We start from the raw sequence: 20,195 nt of genomic DNA, 5'->3' as shown, positions 1-20,195 counted from the left end.
AAATAAGAATATTAAAAGCTAACGAAAGAGTTTTCATATAATTAGATCCTCCCATCCTTTGAAACCTAAATTCACAAAAAAAAAAAACATTAAAATTGAGCTATAAAAATTATGTGCACATCCACATTTCAATGCAAAATGCCCATGTACCAATTTAACCACATGTACATTAAGCCTCAAATTGGAATGGCTCTTGGCTGGGCACGTAAAGTTTTTATTATGCTAGGTGAGAAAGGTCCCATATGTACGTTAATTGAGGCAAACATAGACTAGAAAAGAACACTAGGCCCACCATTATCATAAAACCATCCAAATTCATCCAGGATGTGGTTGAAATCGTTGCACTGAGAGTGGATATTTCTAATTGTCAAGATAAAAAAATAAGATGGCATGAGAGAGAAAAAAAAAAGTTACCTATGTAAATTTAAGTTCATGTCAATTAATCATTCAAGGTAGAAACATTCATTCATAATAATGAGAGTTGTTGCTACAATGGGATACTAATTAAGCTTCAATCAACACATATTAATAGTAACACCAAACCTAAACTTACCTAACATCATACCCCATACGCATTAAAAAATATATCGGTTTAATCAATCATACATGTGCGTCATATTGTAACATAGTAATGAAATTAGAATTTACAATCTATTAATGTCATTATTCTCAATAAAAGACGCAAATACAAAAGCAACAAGCAAACTAAAGAACTTACCTTTCAAGACATCAAACAGAACAAATCCAACTAAGAGGATCATGAGGTGATTAATTTTACATGATTGTTCTGATGATGGAAAATAGAAGAAGAATAGTGTAGAATTTTTTCTGTGAATTGTATTTAACATATTTTGTGCTCTTATCAACGTCTTGTAATACTATTGAATCTTAGTTTAATTATAATGAAATATATAGGAAAAAAATTGGTCCGATGAAATTATTTATCAAAATTAAATCATACCATAATATTCATAATATTGATTATAATTATTATAAAATATAAAAAATATTGTCTCTAATCATTAAAATCATATATTTTTCTTTAGCCGAAAGAATTTAATGCAACACATAATGTAAATCAAATCATAATATCAAGATATTAATACTAATTATTATCAGAAATATTGTTTCTAATTATGAATAATTGTACGTGTGAAGGAAGTGTAAAAAGCAAAGATAAAGTCAAGATATGTATAAAAACTTTAGACCATTTGCTAAAGAGGAAGGGTGTGAAAACAAATGGGCTCTCCTTTTTTTATTGTTCCCTTTTTTTTATGTTAAACTTTGAAGTTTGAAAATCTAAAAAAAGTTATTTTACCTTTTTTTTTTCTTTTTTCCTACCATTAATTAAAAACATATGTATTTTTTTAAATTTTTTTGAGAACAAATTTATTTGACCGAACACAAAATTGGGTAAATTGGATATTGACAAAATATATTGCTAAAGTTGATTCATTGTATAAGTGACATGTATATTAATTTCATCTTTGTGAAATCTCAAAACTAACACACTCCAAATTAAATTGAAAAACAAAAATTTGTTAGTCCAATTGACACAAGTTAAATTGATTCATCATAAGCACATTGAGAAAGTAATGAACTAAAATCCTCAAAAAATATTATATATTTATATAATTATTTTAAATATTAAAATATTATGTTCCATCAAGAAAAAACCTAGTTTCATTTCTGAAAATTGCTATTATTTAAAATCCACTATCTCTGTTGTATTTCATTTTTTTTAAGATATAGATATGTATAAAGGTTTCGTTATTTTTCCTTAATTAAACATAATTAGCACATATGCTTAAATGAACATTGTATCCGCGTGAAAAATTGATTGCTGTGGATGTAAACCAAGTATGAGATGAAATGCAACCATGCATCGTGTCACGTTCATTCTATTCCACATAACAAACACTAGGCTAACGCATTCAGTTACACATTCTCCTCGGTTGCTGCATTTCCCCATGCAAATAATAACACACACTTACGCAACATCAGTTTTCGACATCGAACAAAATCTGTGAAAAGTGTGACCATTCTCATTCCCTACTCAGTCCCACTATATAGCCGTTTTTTCGAATCGTTTTCTGGCAATAGTAGTTGTTCGAGAAAAATGGCGACTATGACGAGCTTGATCGGTCTCATCAACAAGATCCAACGCGCCTGCACGGTGCTCGGCGACCACGGCGGCGAGGGAATGTCCCTGTGGGAGGCGCTTCCCACCGTCGCGGTGGTTGGAGGACAGGTGCCTTTAGGTTACGCGCGCTTCTCTTCGATTGTGACATTTTTTTCGTTTTGTGATCGATTGATCGTGTTTGTTAAATATATTATGATTGGTTGATTGCGATTTTGGAAACGAACCAGAGTTCAGGAAAATCATCGGTGCTGGAAAGTGTTGTGGGAAGGGATTTTCTGCCACGTGGATCTGGTAATTTTCACTTAAAGTATTACTTAATTTGATATTAGTTTTGGATATAAAATTTTCGATATGGAATACACATTTTCGAAAATAGTTTAGTTAGTATTTTTTTTTTTTTAAATAGAAGAACATTGATACTATTTCTACAATATAATTTTATTATTGGAAAAATATAAAGTTATGACTGCGTACAGATAGTTAGATAGGAGTGTAAAAGACATTAGTTTATTTTTTTAATCAATTTTAAATATGATAATAAAGGTTATTATATAGTTTGTTGCTGCCATTTACTTGTATGAAGGAGCTGTCTTACGAGGAATTGGAATTCGGTCATCTTTTCCCTTTTTCTTTCGTCAAGTATATTATTGTATGGGTTTTACTTTTCTGGAACATTAAACGATTTACTTTGTAATTTTATACTTTCGAGGAAATATATATGTTTTTTTAGAAATTTTCATTAATTTCTAGTTTGTGGCATGTTTATTTTTGCTTTTATTTGAAGCAATACCATTGGTCATTATTGCATTGATGGCAGCAAAGAATGGTTATTTTTATTCGTTTGAACGCCTTTATGACATTATTTTTCATCATAAGGTATTGTCACACGGAGGCCACTAGTGCTGCAACTTCACAAGACAGAAGATGGCAAACAGGAATATGCTGAGTTTCTTCATCAACCAAGGAAGAGATTCTCTGACTTTGGTAAAGATGTTTCTGACTATGAACATTTCTTTTCTATGAACATTAGCTAATTCAGTAAGATTTACATTAATTAATGATGAACTTACATCAGGTAAGCCACTTGTATTGTATAGTCTTCTATTGATTTAATTATCCCTCTAATCTCAAGTTTTTGTTGAATATATGGGATCATGGGTTGAAGATTATAATTAACTGAGCTTAGTGGACCACAGTCTCCGTCATTTAGAGAGTGGTAGATTTAAACCGCAGAATTTGTTGCCATGATACAGAAATTTATCTGGATGCAAAAGATATAGGAGACCAAAGCACACCCAGAAAACAAAAAGTAAAAAGTAAAAAGTAAAGCATGCCTTAAAAAGTAACACGCCCACCATGGGACTTGAACCGACGACCACAAGGTTAAGAGCCTTGCGCTCTACCAACTGAGCTAGACGGGCCTTTGATTTATAAATATTTAAGCTTTATTTGATGCTCAATTAATTAAAATCATGGGTTACAACACAATCAGAGTAAAGGTCTTAACTGTAGAAACTGAGCTCACTTTTCCTCATATGTCCCATGCAGCTGCTGTGAGACAAGAAATTTCAGATGAAACAGATCGTATAACTGGGAAAACAAAGGCAATTTCAAACGTTCCAATTCAACTCAGCATATATTCTCCAAATGGTATTTATTTCCATCACCTGTTGAAATCAGCACAAACACTTTAACTGATTTTATAACTTTGTAACGTTGTCATTTGTTTCTTTTAACCATCACCCCTTGTCATTGAAAGTATTATTTAGTAATTAATTAAAGCACATGTGGTTTAAAGGTAAGGCTAAATTTTATATAGTTGAACTATATTATAAAGGGAGGTTAGTTTTATATTATAATTCAGGGTGGATTGCTAGATTATTACATGAATTCCATGCAAAGCCAGTGGGAGGTCACTCAGGTATCTGTAGAACATATCGTAGAATGGTACAATCTTTTTTCTTGATAGTAGTGAAGGGAGTGATCACTAACTTGATGGCAGCTTGTCATGTAAGTCAGTGGAGTAAGTATCAAGCATCCTCTCCCACAGGTTTTCTGCAGCCTTTCCTCATTCCAAATGCAATTTGGAAGAAGTTAGTACGGATTGCATTATGGGGCTCCCAAAATCGAAAGGATTTGATGTGGCTCTAATGGTGGTGCACAAATTAAGCAAAAATAGGCATTTTATCCATATTCTGCAAAAACGATTCCTGAGGTTTTAGCTAAAGTGATTATAAGACTACATGGGATACCTATTTCCATTGTCAATCATAGAGATCCTACTTTTGGAAGGAATCATTGAGGTTGTCAGGTACAACATTAAAAATGAGTGCAACATACCCACCCAAAATCTAATGGTCAAACGAAAGTTTTAAATAGAATAGTGGAAACCTACGCTGTCGAGGTGTTTTTGTTCGGAACAACTTAGAGGCTGGGAAGAATTCATCCCGTGGGCCGAGTAGGTACTAGTACAATACCAGTTTTCAAGCTCCTACAGAAGACCTCCACTTTCTTTGGCCAAGTTTCTACATGGAGAAACCTTGGTGAAAGCCATGGCTCAAGACTTAATGGACCAGGATGAGGCTTTAAAGCAATTGAATTTGATTTGCCGAGCGCACAAAATCAAATGACATTGTAGTAATAGAAACAGGAAGATAGCTAGCTAGATTAAGCCTGAGGATTGGGTATACTAGAGAAATTACCATGACTACTAAACTCCATCCTAAATTGCAGCAAGGTTTATGGACCTTATTTGATTTTATTGCAAATTGGAGCAGTGGCATTCAAGTTACAACTTCCGAAACAGACTTGTATACACCTTGTTTGTCATGTCTCTCTACTTAGGAAGCTGCGGAGAATCATCCAGTAGAAACAGATATACCAGCAGAATTGCGGGAGCATTAGACAGTTATCATGGGAAGAACTATCAGATTTCAGAAGTCAGAGGGCGAGGCATGTAGATAGGGCGAGTGTATATGAGAGGAGCCATTTAATTGGAGCATTTTCAATACTCATTTTATGGGTTTCCATCACATGTAATCCCGTGCAGTGAGAGATAAAGCATGATTATATTTTCTTACTATCCTATTCTTGCAGCTTTTTGGAAAACTATTAGTTCTTTTGATTGCAAATCAAGCCCTAAGAATATGAAACACATTTTTCATTCACTTATATGTAACACTTCGATTATAGTTGCATAATGACTTTTCATGGCTTTCTCTGCAGTCGTGAACTTAACCCTCATCGACCTTCCTGGGTTGACAAAGGTTGCTGTAGGTAAAGTTTCACTTATTTCCCAGTATTTTGAAACTAGTTGGTTAAGTTTTAAAGGACTCATTGTTTAAAAAATAATAGAATTTGTGTTTCGTTTTCAGAGGGACAATCAGACTCTATTGTTCAAGATATTGAGAACATGGTCCGCTCTTATATTGAGAAGGTAATTGTACTTCTAATATAAAATGAATGATAAAATTGTATTAAACTACTAATCAAGCACGCTATACGACCTTCGTCAAATAAGGGGCTATTAAAGGAAGGAAATTAAAGCCAATGTACTATGTATGAACTTCCTTCCAAAAATGTTCCATGTTCCAGTAGATTAAAACTTATATAGTGGTTCCTGACTGAAGACAGTTTTATTTCAATCATCTCTTTCAAAGTTGCCATCACTGTTTACTCAAATTATAATCAACCATAGATTCATTATTAAGGTGTTTTTAGTATAACCAAGTAGGTTTTATTTGAACGTTGGAATGTGAAACTAATGGTTAGAACCCCGTCCAGAGGTTTAGTTAAAATATTTAAGATTACTCATTTCCTTATTTATTTGAAATTGTATTGATTTTAAGGACAATGAGACTTTTTCTGTTTAAGTACTGTCAGGTTGATGTTAATTATAAACCTTGTTTTGTGGGAAAGTTGGTTGGGTGAGAATGAGTGGTAACATTTATTTTATGCAAATTTACACCCTTCTCATTAATTAGAGAGAAACATGTTGTAATATATAAGTTACAACACTCAGAATATTAGTGTAGACTCTTTGCCTCCCTTCTTCCATAGTGTATCTTCACAACAAGAACTCTCTTCTATGTTTTATTTTCTCTGGGTTTACAACCTTGACGTTTTTTTTTTTCTGATTTTATAACAGTTTCCCATAACAATGATTTGTCAAAAGCTTAGGATTGTTGTCACAAGTTCCTTTTTTCATTCCACCACTAAGATTCCGTTTCTCTTGGTCCAAAACCTCTTAATTCACCTAAGACTACATTAGAAACCTTACTATCACACATCTCTTCCCAAATGAAACTAGTACCATACAAATTTTTATTCCATTATATTCATCAATATTTACCTTTTTAAAGGTCAAAACTCAAATGTTCACCACTTGTTCTTGGATTTGTAACATCTTGATTTTTCAGTTTATGACTTTCAAAACAAACATAAATGATAAAAACCTTGACTGTTGTGTAACAAGATTCTCTCCCAGAATTGCCTTGGAATCCTTGTCTTCTAGAGTGTCTTAAAATAATAAATATGTAACCCTTGAGATGCCATATAAGTGATTAATGTTCCTTCTAGTTCTTACACAAGTGCATAATCTAATTGACATGTCATTAGAAATAAAGAATAAGAGTAAGCTGTCCCTTCCCAAATTTGATCTTCAAAACCAAAACCATTATGAGTTTTCTTGTCTCACACCTACACGTTCATCTAGGTCCCTCCCTATGAGAAGCTTTTGTGCTGTGGAAAGCCTTGAATAGACTTTTCCATGTCTTCCCAACACTTTTTCAGAAGTGCTTCCGGTCTTAGTTGTGGAGATTAAGCATTAATGATATTGACAACGTCCAATGCAACCATTAATTTTAGAGATAAAAGTTTTCCCTAATCATTTAAGCACCATCACACTTGTTTTTGTTCCTTGCCCACAATTACCCACGTCATTTGTTTGTCTTACCCTTTCTTTTTCTTTTTCTCTAACCCATTTAATTTCTTAAGGACATATGACATTAATCCTTCTGTGTTAGGTTTACAGATGGAGTTTCACTAGGGAGATACAAACATCAATGAGATCTGAGCCCAACCACATAAGGCATTGACACCACTCTCAACCCAAAACCTTAAGACAATGGGTTTATAGGTTTTTATTCTTATATAGTGCTCTACTTTTTCATTTCTGGTCAATGTGGGACTTAGACTCACACTTAGATTCCTAACAATCTCCCCATCACAATCTCCCCATCACAATCTCTCCCTCAAGGGTGTGTCCCTTCAACCACATTGGTACTCTCCCCCTCCCTCCAGCGGAATCATTCCCAACCACGAGTACTCCTTTTTCTGCCCTTTTTTGTATCGTCGTTCTTCTTAACGGGACACGTTTTACCTAGAACCCTTGGCAGGAAGATTTTCGATACTAGGACCATACTGCACTCGTCTGAGCCGGTTTAACCATCGGCTCTGATACCACTTGTTAGGTTTACAGAGCGGGTTTCACTAGGGAGATACAAACATCAATGAGATCTGAGCCCAACCACATAAGGCATTGACACCACTCTGAACCCAAAACCTTAAGGCAATGGGTTTATGGGTCTTTATTCTTATACAGTGCTCTACTTTCTCATTTTTGGTCAGTATGGAACTTAGACTCACACTTGAATTCCTAACATTCTAAAGTTATGGTGCCCACCTCCCCAAAAGACTTATATGTAAAAGTACCAATATTTTAATAATAACAGTAACAATATTGTGTAATTTTGGCAAGCTATAATATATGTCGAAGTACCAATAAATATGCTTTTCCAAAATCATTACATCTTATCCTTTTTCTTAATTAAAAGTAGAGTATGCAAAAACATTACAATATAACATATGATCACAACCAGGTTGGCACACTACATCGATTTGAAGCATACCCATATAGCATAAAAATAAAGAAACGAATTACAAAACGGTAGAGGGACTAAACCGATGCATGTATTACATCTTAACACTCAACTTCTATGTGCCTATCACAAGCAATCTAATTTTCTTATGGTGCAGCCCAATTGTATTATATTAGCCATCTCTCCTGCAAACCAAGATATTGCCACTTCAGATGCAATAAAAATTTCAAGAGAAGTTGATCCTTCAGGTCTGCCTCTTATATTTGAAGGAATTTTTAGCGCTGACACTGTTTCCTCTGATCATATCTTCCTTTATCTTTCCTTTCATCCCAGACTCGTTTAGAAAGGAGCTAATGTGGTGGAGGTATTTTTTTTTTCTATTTTCAGGTGAAAGGACATTTGGGGTGTTGACAAAACTAGATCTTATGGATAAAGGAACTAATGCAGTTGAGGTATAGTTCTGTTTTGATGTTGTCACCAAGACTGAGTCTATCACCTGATGAAAAGTTGTGCTTATGTGAATTAAAAGGTTCTCGAAGGAAGACAATACAGGTTGCAGCATCCTTGGGTTGGAATTGTCAATCGTTCACAAGCTGATATTAATAAAAATGTTGACATGATTGTTGCTCGCAAGAAGGAGCGTGAATATTTCGAGACTAGCCCCGAATATGGACATTTAGCACATAAAATGGGGGCAGAATATCTGGCCAGACTTCTATCCCAAGTATTCTCAACAATATTTTTTTCATGTAATTTTCCTTAATGATTTTGTTCTGTTGATTTTAAGTGATCGTGAGCAATTTCCCTTATTTATCACTGCAGCATTTAGAGCTTGTTATTAGGCAGAAGATACCCAGTATCATTGCCTTAATAAAGAAAGCCATTGACGAGCTTAACGCAGAGCTAGACCGAATTGGCAGGCCAATAGCTGTGGATTCAGGGGTCAGAACTTCGATCAAAAGACAATCTTCTTGTGTTTGAAACATCTTGGGTTTTGCTCGTACTAAGTAGCGCTACTCTTTATATAGGCGAAGCTTTACACAATTTTACAGATGTGTCGAGCATTTGACAAAGTATTTAAAGAACACCTGGATGGAGGGTAAGTGGTGCCTATTTTTTGTTTCAGGACGATGAGGACAAAATCGCATTAGTACTTTTTGGGCATAACTGCACTAGAAAAAACCAAGTGAATAATCTTACGTGTTTATTATGAAAAAAATTATCCAAGTAATTTTCCTTATTGTCTTAATTTTTTTGGAGAATTGATATATTTGATTAAGTAACGAACTGGTATTCTAGCCGTCCTGGTGGGGACCGGATATATGGTGTTTTTGACCACCAATTACCAGCTGCTTTAAAAAAGCTTCCATTTAATCGTCATCTTTCCGTAAAGAATGTTGAACGAGTAGTTACAGAAGCGGATGGTTATCAGCCTCATCTAATTGCTCCAGAGCAAGGCTACAGAAGACTTATTGAGGGATCTATCGGCTATTTCAAAGGCCCAGCTGAAGCCTCTGTGGATGCTGTAACCCTCTTCACTTTATTTCTTCTTCTGTTTAAATATGTGATGGACTTGGCAGATATTCATTTAATTGATTTAACATGTTTTTTGTTTTAAATTATTATAAAAAAATTGTATTTCATTCTTAAATTAAATTATAAAATATTCAATAAATAACATGAGAATGTTTTTTGATTTCCCACCTTATCAACCTAACCCCTTGTCATAGCTACTTTAAACCCCGATTGTACACTGTAAGAATCCAGCAGACATTTTCTTTTCTATTTTTAAATCACTTTCGAAGCTACAAACTGTAATCTTCAATTCCAAAAACCTTAAATTTGAAAATGTGCACCCTTCCTCTAGTCCATCACATTTTTATTGTTTAACCTATATTTTCTCTCTGTACTGCTTATTCCTGTTTGTTAGCATTCAAATAGGAACAAGAAGTTACTCCAAAAGAATGAATTACCTCTTGTATGTTTCACTAACTACCTGCATTACTTCGTGTCGTTTCATTCTGAAAAAGATTGCCTCATAAGTGTTTCTTCTTCAATAATTTTTACCATTGTTTGTTATGCTTACAAATGGATTCCTAATACCTACTTTCAGGTCCACCTAATTCTGAAGGAGCTTGTTCGAAAGTCAATTTCAGAAACTGAGGTAGGAACAGTCTTTTTTTTTTTTAAGTTAATAAAACTCGTTCAGAAGACTCCAATTTTCAAATAATAAATCCTAGTGTCATGGACTCGATATTAGTCAACAGTTAATTCATCTTTGTTAGGGGAGATATTGGTGTTCCCTCCTGCTCTAGTTTCACTGTCAAATACTAGTGTTCTGTTTTGCTGTTGGAGCAAGGAAATGGGGAATTGGAGTTAAGAAACTGGAGTTGGAGGAGAAAAAGGCGCAAGAAATAGTCTTTCATAATAAAATTTGTTAGAATATTGAGATTGTTTATCTTGAAATTTATCTTGAGCTTTAAGTGTATGTTTAGACTTTGGAATTGCTTACAGTTTTTGGGTGAAGGGTAGCTTTCTTAGTGTTAGTGTTGTATTAAGTTGCTATAGTATTTGTTGTAGTTGCTTCATCAACTGTTCTTTACAGCTATGTTTCTCTTCTCCCTATATAAAGAGAACACTTGTTATTTTGTAAGTAATTTTTCAGTAATACAAGTTATCTCTTTTTTGTTTCTCTTTTGTTCTCTCTCACTCTTTATCAAGAACTCAAATACGGTATCAAGAGTTCTGTGATCCATGGCTTAAGAAAAAAATCCTTGTCCTCCACCCCTGCCACCAATAACAACTCAGGCTACGTTATAGGGGTCATATGATACTTTTAAAACAAGTTCATGGTATTCTCAAAAGGGTCTAAACAACGGCCAAGAGTAGGTAGTTTATAATAGTTCACCCTAACCTAAGCTAATAGGAATAAAATCATAAACTTCCTAAAATATCTTTATAGAATAAAATCTGAAACTTCATAATATATCTCATCACTCTCCCTCAAACTAGTGAACAAGTGTTCTTCATTCCCAACTTGAATATAATTCTCTCAAAGTTACTGTTGTTCAACCTCTTGTTAAGTATGTCTACAACTTGTCCTTGAGTAAACACATATCGGGTGCAAATCAAGCCTATGTCAAGCTTTTCTTGATAAAATGTTTGACCGCTTCAATGTGTTTAGTTTTATCATGTTCTACAAGGTTGTGAGCTATGTTGATTGTAGATTTCTTGTCACAATATAACCTCATAGGCTCATCCCAATTTATCATTAAGTCTTTTGGTATAATCTTTAGCCATAACAGTTCATATATTCCTTGGCCCATTGCTCCAAATTCGGGTTTGGCACTATACCTCACTTTGTCTTTTACTCTTCCAAGTAATGACGTTTTAACCAAGGAAGGTGCACTATCCAATAGTTGACCTCCTATCCATAACTGAACCTGCATAATCAGAATCAGTATATGCCTCAAAATTGACATTCTTGTTTTCTTTTGAACAAAATTCCTCTTCTTGATGTCTATTTTAAATACTACACAATTCTAAGAGTAGCTTGTAAGTGTACTTCCTTTGGTTTATGCATAAATTGTGTGGCTAGATTCATAGCAAAAGCAATATCTGGTCTAGTGTGAGATAGATAAATAAGTCTCCCAACAAGTCTTTGGTACATTTCTTTATCCATAGCAACATCATCCTTTGCACTTCCTTTGTATTTGGATCAACATGTGTACTTGCTTATTTTACAGGTTGTTTTATCTATTTTCTATAGCTGGTGCTCAATGATGTATTTTTGTTGAGATATGAAGATCCTTTTCTTGGAATGGGCTACTTCAATTCCCATAAAGTATTTTAACTTTCCTAAAGTCTTGATTTCAAACTCTTTGGCAAGGCACTGACTCAGCCTGTGTTGCTCCTTTTTAGCATTTCCTGTAACAACAATATCAACCAATAGAACTATTACTCTCCCAAAATCAGAATGTTTAATAGATAAATTATGGTCCCCTTGGCTTTGTTTGTATTTAAGGCTTATCATGACTTTGGTGAATCTTCCAAACCATGCTCTAGGTGACTATTTCAACCCTAATACCCTTATAGTACTTTTATCAACTTGCAAACCGCGTTGGCCTTAATTTGCACCGTATGCGCTATTGGTAAACTCCATGTATATTTCTTCCTGAAGATACCCATGTAGAAATACATTTTTCACATCAAATTTTTGGAAATTCCAATCGAAATTTGATGCCAAAAACAAAATTAAGCTGACCGAGTGCAATTTTGCAATTAGTGCAAAGGACTCCAAGTAATCCACTCCGTAAGTTTGACTGAACTCTTTGGCCAACCTAGCCTTATATATCTCAATCATGGTAGTAAATATCATAAGATACACGATTCATAACGCATGATACGATACAATTCGCAACCTCATGATACTAATCGTAGTTAAACTCTTTTGTGTTCCTGAATCACAGTTCTATCATCCGTATCATAGTTGTATCATTTGTGTGGTAATTGTATTATTCTTATCACTCTCTAAATCGTGATTCTAACTAGAAATACACCCATGAAGTCCCTAACTTTGTCTTATAGGAAAATGGTCCCAATTTCTCTATCATCATGCTCACTAGGACCAACTTAGAGACCGCCCACTTCTTTGTTTGTACCAATATCCTCTTCCTTCTTCAACGCCACACAACGCACATGCACAATCTGATAAGCACGATTGTCAAGGCACATGACAAGTCCGCAATCATGCTTCTTGGTTTTTGTTTTGACTTTTGTTTTACTCTCTCAACCTCTTATTCTCTGCTTGGATGTGGTGGGACTATTCGTGTGGTGGGGTTGAAGTTGAAGATGATGTCGAAATTGCACCTAGCTTTGGCATTTTGGATGCGGTGTAGCTGAAGTTGTTGCCAGCGTGAATGAATGCCGATTTGTTGAACTTTTTGAATCTGTTTAATGTAGTGGATACTTTGAAGTTGTTGTGGGAGATGTTCAAGAATTTTATGGTTTTCAAGGGAGGGAAATCCGAGGAGAAGATACCCTTCAAAGAGTTCTTTGGAAGGTCCAAGAAGGATAGTGAGGTTAGAGACGATTGTACCACTCTTTTTGAATGTCGTTGTTATTATTAATTACATCTTTACATATTTGTATTTCTTATATGTTACATTTTTAAAATTTTTAATTAGTAATTTGGTTCCTATATTTAAGTATTTAATTGATTTTGGTTCATATATTTTTGTTTACTTAATTTAGTCCTTACTATTTTTAAAGGAGACTCAACATGACCTCTTCTGTTAAATTGACGTAACATCAGGTGTTACGTGTCAAAATCTAAGTCATTTTCTACCTTGGAATCTTTCTATTTTTCTTTTTTGTTTTTTGTTTTTCCCTCGCCTTCCTCTACCTTTCTAGGCACAATCTGATACTGCTTTTGGGCTGAGTGAGTTTTAAATCCTCTCCACGTGTAATATTTCAACAAAACCACGTCCTTCCAGAGATGGATTAGGCTGAGCTCAAGTTCACATAGAATATCGTATACTTCAAGTACGAAAGAACATCTTAGCATTTATATACTTTTGTTTTAGAATTTAAAACTCTTAAAGTGTAAACATAAGTTATGTAAACTTGAACTATGTTTCTCTTAACAACTATAACTCCTCTTAAAAGGAAAGAACAGAAACAATTATCCTTATGTCTAATTTACATAACATGTACCAATAGTATTGCTTTACATATATACAAAATTAACATTGCACGGAATGCAACCTTATTGCACTCAATATTCATGAAATCACAAATGAAATAAATCTTCTACTTGTTATAAATTTATTTCAAGCAGGAATTGAAGAGGTTTCCCACCCTTCAAGCTGATATAGCTGCTGCTGCAAACGATGCATTGGAACGATTCCGTGAAGAAAGTAGGAGGACTGTGATCCGGATGGTGGATATGGAGTCTGGCTATCTAACAGTGGAATTTTTTCGGAAGATGCATCTTGAACCAGAAAAAGATTCAGATCCAAAGAACCCAAATCGAAGTACTCCTAAACCCAATGTGGATACTCACTCAGATAGTCACCTCAGTAAAATTGGTAAACAATTCTCTGCATTCATGCTCACTGCTTAGAAGTCCACTCCTCAAGACTTTAGAACTTCACCCTTTTTCTTGTATATCATTTATGCAAATTCTTGGTTCTACAAAATTAAGAATAGGGTGTTTGGATAATCATTTATTTTGAGTATTATATTTGGTCTGGCTTTGATTTTTCAATTTAGTTGATGTTGAATTGATGTTTGGGAGATATGGTCTGAGTAGAAGTGTGTTACAAAGAGAAAGTACAAACACCTATTGAATAAATCCTCCTTCAAGTTCGTGAGATTGTAAGTGTTGGTCACTTTAATCCCTAACTTTATAAAATTCTCATTTTAGCTTCAAGCTTTGCGCAAAGACCCTCATTTTAGTACCAGAAAGGACCTAGTGAATGCCATTCTGCAAAGTTAGATACTAAAGCGAGGATTTTGTATAAATGGATAACCAATGCTTGCAATTTCATGGAAATAAATGGGGTTTATTCGAGATAATTTTATTTCAACAATTACGTCAAGACTTAGTATCCATCTATTGGTACAAGTATGTCCCAGTAAATTTACTAGATAACAACAAAAGTTTTATTAGTTGTTACTATTTATTTTGAATTTTATTTCAACAATATCCATAGATCTCTGGATTTAATCTTCACTATTCAGATTTTTTCCTTTAAAAAGTTATAAGAAACAGATTTATGGTTGTTAAATTATTCTGTGACTCTTATTTCAGGGTCAAATGTTAATGGTTATATCAACATGGTTTGTGATTCACTAAAACATTCTATACCGAAAGCGGTGGTTCATTGTCAAGTTAGAGAGGCAAAGAGATCATTGCTAAACCAATTTTATGTTCAAGTTGGGAAAAGGGAGGTATAAGTTGATATCTTTTTGGTATTTTATTTGCAAATAGATCAATTTCTATCTTTCCATTAAGTTGTTTTTCACATGGTTTAGATAATGATGAATTATTCTGATTTTTGGGCCTGTGCAAATTCACTTATAATTGGACTAGTTAGTTATGTCTGTGAAAAAAATGTTAAACAGTGCCAGAATCTTAATAAAAATAAAAAATGGTTTTAGTTTGTGCATGTCAATGGAGACGGTTTTTTAAATACTGAGCGAATCTAGTGCCACAAAAATGTTTGATGAACTATACGGAGTTTCTTATAAAGACAACTTCGAAGGCCATGATCTAAAAGTTGATAAAATTAATTTCACCTTTTTGTTTTGTTGATCTTGTTCGTGATTGATCAATTATCAATGGTTAGGATAATGGCATTTGACTTTCATGTAATTTAAAACTTTGAATTTCCTCTTTTGATCTTGTTCGTGATTGATCAATCCTCAATTCTTGTGCTATCAGTGTTAATTTTTTTTTTTCACTCCAACAAATCCTGTTTTGTTAAAATGAAAAAATGATGATTAATTTATTGTACTTTTATGAGTACTTCCTCCATTAAGCTGCAACAGAAAACATCTTCACGAGGTACTTTAAGGATTAGCATCTAAGAGTATTAAATGAAGCGTCTGTCGTCATCCTTTCAAGTACTAATTTTTCATGCCCCTTTGCCATATGCCAGAGCAACCATTTCAACCTTCATAGCATTTTTCCAATCCTTAATATTCAGACCAAGAAAGCTGTTGTGATTAGTGGATATGACAAACTTAGTGTCTTAGTTTGTCGCAAGACACTAGTGTCTTAGTTTGTCGTAAGACTAAGTGTGACAATGGGTACCTTGGCTTTCGAGTATATGCTCCAACACTTTCCTTACTGCAATTGAAAGATCCTGAACTTCAATGGCTGCCATATTCTGTTCTTCATTAATGTCAGGTATAGGTTCAGATTCATGGACTTGTGGTGATTGAATAATAGACCATCTCCTTCATGAGTATACTTGCAGTAGATGGATAGCACTGAGAGTTTGTTCTCCAAACATCCTTGGGCTTGACACAATAGGAGAATGAATAGGAGAAGGAACAAAACTAGACTCAGTAGATGGTGAGGTACTAGACTCAATAGAGGGTGGAGTATTAACGGGACTTAATTTTGGGAAAATGAAGTTTTCTATCAAGAATGAATTATCCTTATCTTCAATGCATGTGTTTCCTCACTGAAAATAAGGTTGAAAATATTGTGTATTTTCATCGAAGGTGACATCACAAGACACAATGAATCATTTTGTTGGAAGGTGGTAACATTTGTATCCTTTTGGGTAGGTAAGTAACCAATAAATATGTATTTAATAGCCTGAGGATCAAGTTTCCCCATATGATTAGGATGAATATGGACAAAATGATACATGACCAAAGACTCGAGGTACAAGATGATTTGTTGTCCTTAAGTTTGGGAAAATTTTGGAGAGTCGTTGAATGGGTCTGTTGTTGTTTATGTTTTGGAGGGTAGACGGTTGACGAAATAGGTAGCAGTATAGATAGCTTCTCCTCAACACTATTTTGGTGCATTTTTATGGAAAAGAGAAATTCAAGTTACATTTATGAGATGCCTAATTTTTCATTCCACCACCCCATTTTGTTGTGGGGTGTTCACACAAGAAGATTCATGAATTATCCCTTGTTTATTGAACAAGAGAGACAATGTTTGGTTGGAAAAATCTCTGGTATTATCTGAACGGACTCTTTTAAATGTTGTCTCAAACTGATTTTAAATAATTTGGATGAAGGTTTGAAAACTTAGCTCACTTCACTTTTTTTGTTTGAAGAGAAATACCCATGAAACTTGAGTGCAAACATGAATGAATATGACAAACCAACGAGTCCCAAATAGATTAGGAATACTAGAGGTTCCCCACACATCATTATGTATTTTTAATGCATAGGGAAGAGTCATTCTATTATTACTAGAGCAAAAACAAGACGCTTGTTTCACAATTATCACAATGAAACATTTGTTTGTCAACTATTTGAAATTTGAAATTTGAAATAAATTATTGAGACATAATTTCTTGAGTACTGAATGGTGGATGACTTAAATGTATTGGAAAGAGTTGTTTCTGACATCAAAGATAAAGGAATTTGACTTTTAGTGCTACTCTTCCTGTTTGCATCCTCTAGAAGGTAGAGCCCACTGTGTTTCTTCTCGGTTCCAATCACCTTCCCCATTCCTGATCTGAAATTGACAGATTGTAGAATTAAAAAACACGACCTTCGCCACCTCATCTAACCCCATGAAAATCAATATATCAAAATTGATTATTTTGGGCAGTTTTGTTGGATTGGATTTGTTGCTTTCAACAAGAGCAATAAGAATCATATTCTTGAGGAAGACCTTCAAAAATAGAATCCAAATGTTCTTTAAAAGAAACCAGATCTCCAACCGAACGAAGAAAAGAAGAAAAACTGTGGAATTATCCAAAGAAGAGTTTCTTAAATAAGAACGGAGCAGTCTTGCCTTAGTTCGAGTTTGATGACAAAAATATGCATGCATCTTTTCTCATACTTCATATGAATGTAATAAGATTCAGAATTTATTATCCTTATATAATGTTAATATTTTTTGTTATGCATTGTAGAGAAATGCTTTGTAGAGAAATGGTCCTTTTGGAAACTTAATGATAAGGTTAAAGCAAATTTGTGGCGTGTATGCAGAAGGATCAATTGGGGGCGTTGTTGGATGAAGACCCTGCACTTATGGAAAAGAGATCACAACTAGCTAAAAGGCTTGAATTGTACAAGCAAGCTATGGATGATATTGATTCGGTGGCTTGGAAATAATGAATATACTTCCCATCCATTACAACGAAGAGCTGTCAGAGATAAATTATTTCACTATTTGTTACTAATTCTTTTTTATCAATCAGGAAAGCTAAAAGCATAGTTGCTGCAATAAGTAGTAAGTAACTGCACACTAGCACGTAATTCTTTTGCCCATAGTGTATAAAGTCGAACTTTATGTTTTCCCTCTTATTAACAGTTTCCTCTCACAATTATGTCACTCGTTGAATTCTATGCACTATGCCCCTAGAGTTTTCTTGTATTAACACTCCAGTCACCGAAACAGAATTTTACATGTCATTTTATGGGATAGTTGTTTATGTAGTAACCGTTATATGTGATCGCATCGGTGTTCGGTTCATGAGCTAGTTTCAATAGAGTTTCAAAAATATTTAGATTTGTGTAAACCTTCTTTTTATGGGGTTATTTGACCCCTTTAAAATATTTGTTCACTTGAAAATCTATGAAAAAGGTTTTCTCAAAGGAGATTGACCACGAGATTTAAACATGCGTATTCCTGAATCAAATATTTTAATTAATTGAAATGTGAAATCAACTTATCAAAATTTTGAAAGTAAATTTTAAAGCAATTCAAACAATAATGAAATCTCAAATTTGGCTATTTGGTATTATAGATCAAGCACAAAAATGAAAGGATACAATTATTAATTAAATAAGCAATTACATCATATTCATCATGAAATATCAAATTTATTGTTTTTCTTGAAAAATCAACTAGGACTTTTAATTTGCAGAAAATAAAAAATAATGCATATGAATTTCATATTGGTTCACTCCAATGGAACTACATTCAGTTAGTCAATACAACCTTAGCTTAAGTTTAAACTAATTCAATATATTACAATATTTTTACAATTGAATTCTTTAAAAAAATGCAACTAACACAAGTTTCTTGAATCACACAAGAAACAACCACAACACAACAAGAACCTCTCTTACATACTTGGACTTACACCAGGAGCACCACACAATCATAACGAAGTTACAAGAAAGATGAAACCTCAAGATTAACTCTCTCTAGCCAATCAAGAACCTTCTTCAACTTGCCAACTAGCAGACTATCATAGCTCCATCACCTTACAAAATGATTCACAAACACAACATAGACTTTCTTTGAGAGAATGAGATTTTCAATTTTCCAAAGTGTTTTCGCGCATTCATAAATCTCCTCACTCTCACATAAAAATAAAGGCTTATATAGTAATGTAAACTGACATATTAAATCAATTGAAAGAATTGCCAATCAATTGATTTCACTTACTTACGTTAAATCAACTAATTGATTGATATTTCAGCCGATTTGATATGTTATTCACATTACTATATGCACATGTTATTTAGTCTGCTAAACACCTTCTTAATAGATTAAATAATTGTAAGACACACACTCTAACCTACAAGACTTCTATTTTAAGTCAGCTTTAAACATAAGTCTCCAAGCTTCTTCAATCTCCAAGCTTCATCAAATCTTCATTCTTTGAGACTTTGTATTCCAACAATTGATTCTTGACATATCCCTTTAAGATCTTCATATGTCTCTCAACTAGGTACATTCATCTCATAAAAATCAGCCCACATAATCGAGTTTCCCTCACTAAATGAACTATCAAATGAACCATGATATCTAAAAATGAGGGTGAAAAATACATTCCAATTGACACAATAATTCGATTACCTCATTTTCCAAATCATCTAACACTCGAGGGTTGATAAATTTCTTGCATATGGCTTTGAAGAACAAACTCAAACGCGTTAGAAGACCTCTAACAGAAATAGGTAAGATGCCTCAAATAGATATTAGTAAAATTTGTTGCATCAACACATGACAAGCATAGGACTTGAAACCAACTAACTTTAAACATTGCATAGAATCAAAGCTACTAAGATTTGAAGAGTAACCTTGTGGAACTTTAACACTACTTAAGCATTGACAAATTCTTTTTTTCTTATGTAGAAGGAGTGTGACAAGCTAGGGGATGGTAGATGCGTCTTCCAACGTAACTCAAAAGGCAATACAAGAAAATGTACTACCGACGACATTATCTGTCAATAAATGTTGATATCCTTTGGTAAATAGTGATTTCCGACAGATTTTTGATTGGCAAAAATTTGTCGGTAACCTACTTGTCTATAAAGTTTACCGATGGACCATGCGTTTGTTGATATCTGTCGGTAATTGTTTAAATTTCTGACGGATATATCCATCGGTAATTACCCACAAACGCATGATCCATCGGTAAATGCAAATACTGTAACATCCCTACGGAATATTACTGATATAAAATAAATAAAAATCGAAATATAATACGTGTCACATTTAATACGAACTATTTCCC

At 33.8% G+C, this 20,195-nt stretch overlaps 1 protein-coding gene and 1 non-coding gene across 2 annotated transcripts; one reads left to right on the top strand and one right to left on the bottom strand.

Moving 5' to 3' along the window:
• The first annotated feature begins 2,079 nt into the window (after positions 1-2,079).
• Positions 2,080-18,189, top strand: LOC114173209 (dynamin-related protein 1C-like). Its single transcript, XM_028057471.1, has 16 exons — positions 2,080-2,251; positions 2,371-2,434; positions 3,020-3,127; positions 3,692-3,793; positions 5,369-5,419; positions 5,518-5,579; positions 8,180-8,270; positions 8,410-8,474; positions 8,552-8,746; positions 8,845-8,964; positions 9,051-9,121; positions 9,322-9,547; positions 10,136-10,186; positions 13,862-14,111; positions 14,837-14,976; positions 17,713-18,189. Exons 1-16 carry the CDS (start codon positions 2,120-2,122, stop codon positions 17,836-17,838), a joined length of 1,854 nt encoding a protein of 617 aa, XP_027913272.1. The 5' UTR covers positions 2,080-2,119; the 3' UTR covers positions 17,839-18,189.
• Positions 3,492-3,564, bottom strand: TRNAK-CUU. Its single transcript has one exon. It is a non-coding gene; the product is annotated as a tRNA-Lys (tRNA).
• Positions 18,190-20,195: the final 2,006 nt, after the last annotated feature.

This window comes from Vigna unguiculata, chromosome 2 (genome assembly GCF_004118075.2).
Source record: "Vigna unguiculata cultivar IT97K-499-35 chromosome 2, ASM411807v1, whole genome shotgun sequence".
In the NCBI taxonomy this organism is placed as follows: Eukaryota; Viridiplantae; Streptophyta; class Magnoliopsida; order Fabales; family Fabaceae; genus Vigna; species Vigna unguiculata.
This window is presented reverse-complemented; position numbering and strand designations above follow the sequence as displayed.